Here is a 2,500-nt window from a genome sequence, read left to right as displayed (position 1 = left end):
TGTCGCACCCTTATTTCCCAACCGGTCTGATACCAGTGTGTACGTGTATATTGCATATGAAAGTATCAGAAAATTTTTATTTGCTCTCAGCAGGTCCTAGTGTCGGTTTTAGGCCTCATATATTAATTCTTGTAAGTAACGTGAAATTTATACCGTTTACGTGTACGCGGAAATTTGATTCAGTTTGCAAACTAAAATAACTAAAAAGGCCGCAAAAGTATTTACGCGTTTGATGTCAGTTTCAAACGTGTAAAATTATTGAATGGATTAAGACAATTTAATGGGTTTATTCAGGTCTTACATGTTTGGGGCCTTGTCTTGTCATGGGATGCAAGCAACAGACCGAGGAATTACTTTTAATCTCAAATTGAAAGGGTTCGGTACTTTCATGAATAAATAAGCGATGGTTTAGAATTGAGCCGCTTGAAATTACTTTCTCTGGATCCAAATTTGTGCTAATGAATTAAAAGGTATGCTTTTCTGATCTATCACTTTTGTCATGCCGCAAAATACATAGCAGGCCAATATAAGTAGCTCGTCCTAATAAAATTTGTGGGCAGGGAAACTGCACTCAAGTGAGCTTTAGCGAGGATTTCCGAAAAGCAATAAATATATAGTGATTTAGAGAATCACTTTCAAACCGAATCTAGGGAAGAGATTTCTCGCTTTGACAACGTACATTTGATTTTCTTCTGTATCAGGTAACTTTCCTTTTCTATCAGTGTGTTAAAGCCTTTGAGGTCGAATCCGTACTAATCGACAATTTTTATTTCGCAGAAATACTATAGAACAGAAACTCAGGTAGCTGGAACTCCACTCTGAAGATTCGTCCCTTTAATAATTGGAAGTTTCTCATTAGAAGGCCGTATTAAGGTATAAATACTTTCTGGCCTTATCTACTGTTTGAATCCAGGTACCGAATTTCTAGTAGGTTTTTTAGTCAGTGCACGCCGGGCCGTATTTTGTTTGTTTCCCTGGCTAAAGAAATTGAACGCGGGGCGAGCAGTTCTCTGCCTATCTTCACCCCTTACATTCGTGCTGGTTCAATATCCCCCACTTGTTTTTACTGTGCCGGCCCTTCCGAAGGGAACCCAGCTCGCTCCACGCCAGCTCGTCCGGACTGACTCGATAGGTCGGTTCGTACGGACTGTAAGTTCTGTGGCTTGTGGATAAAGAGCGCGAGATAAACGCGTTTTGAAGTTTGTTTCATTATGCCCTCAGTGTTACCTTTTTCGGTCGGTTAGAGGAAAGAGAAGTTTTAAGCAAAATTTTTTTTGGTTTTAGTCTCGGTGAAATAACGGAAAAAGTTCGGGCAAGCTAACAAAAGGGCGAACTGACCACTTGGCGAAATGACTGGTCACCATGTGATGTGAGCAAGGTATCAGCTTTTCAATGAATAAATTAAAAAAAAATACAACGCTTTTCAGTTTGAATTGACGTGTTTCTTCAGTAAATTCAGTCACCGTCAGTTACAACAAGAGTGAAAAATCAACTTTTTAAAATCTAAGAAATGAAGGACAAATAAGGAGCCTGTCTTGACGGATAACTTGAACTCATCTTGAGAATTTAACCCAAGTTTTTTGAAATTTTTCTCTCAATCTTTCTCAGTATTTGGCTCAAGCAACAAGACACTTAAGGACACTGTTTTTTTTCTTTGAGACTAATGTTTTTTTTTTGGCCGAAAATTTTATTAATATTCTGGTGAATATTCTTATATCAACACAACGTTCGAGGTACCTCTCCTATCACGACTGATGGTGTTGAAGTAATTTTGGAGCCAGACTGCTGGCGATAAAGCCTGATCAATGACAAACAAATAAACTTGATGTTATTAGCGTCGAACATACGGCCAGTCGCTGATTTTGTTGTTTTTGGCTAGTTCTGTCGTTTCGAGAAAAGAGGAATTTTATGCGGCACGATATAATTGCATTTACAAATTTCCACACATAATTTAATTTTGTTCAAAATTTCTATCTCGGGTTTATCTCAAAATATCCTTAAAGTTTGTCAAATTTCAGTCTCGGTATTGTTGTAAAATACATGATATTCTTTTAAAACTGAATAGTTTACCCACACACATCAAACTGAAAAGAAAAAAACCATGCAGTTTCTCTCGTTTGAAAGAAGTCTCTTGCCATTTCAGGGAGAAATACTGAAGATGATCGCCAATAACTCAAGCGGCCGATTTCCTTTTGAAGAATGTCTAATTCCTAAAATTCCAGAAAACCAGCAGCTACAGATGCGAGACTTCACCAACTATCTTGTTCGGCCTCTTGGCATGTTTATTGCTCTCTTGTCGTTAGTCAGCAATTCGCTTGTAATCATCACTGTGGCACGAAGTAAATCCCTTCAGCAGCCTTCACGGTTGATGCTGAGCAGTTTGGCCTTCACTGATTTCCTATATGCACCGTATTGTCTTATCAGAGATATCACGACTTTAACCTATGAGTACATGTGCCCCATTGGTCAGTCCGGCGACTCGATATCACATTCGATGTCA

The 2,500-nt window shown here is 38.6% G+C and overlaps 1 protein-coding gene across 1 annotated transcript in view; it reads left to right on the top strand.

Annotated features, from left to right (window-relative positions):
• The first annotated feature begins 2,101 nt into the window (after window positions 1–2,101).
• The window catches only part of LOC137995757 (beta-1 adrenergic receptor-like), a 1,065-nt gene continuing 666 nt past the window's right edge, over window positions 2,102–2,500 (top strand). Inside the window, exon 1 of the mRNA XM_068841257.1 lies at window positions 2,102–2,500. This exon is cut by the window's right edge and continues 666 nt beyond it. Within this exon, the coding sequence (XP_068697358.1) occupies window positions 2,102–2,500 (399 nt within the window).

This window comes from Montipora foliosa, chromosome 3 (genome assembly GCF_036669935.1).
Source record: "Montipora foliosa isolate CH-2021 chromosome 3, ASM3666993v2, whole genome shotgun sequence".
Taxonomy (NCBI): domain Eukaryota; kingdom Metazoa; phylum Cnidaria; class Anthozoa; order Scleractinia; family Acroporidae; genus Montipora; species Montipora foliosa.
Note: the sequence above shows the minus strand (reverse complement) of the source record. Positions and strands in the feature narration are given on the sequence as shown.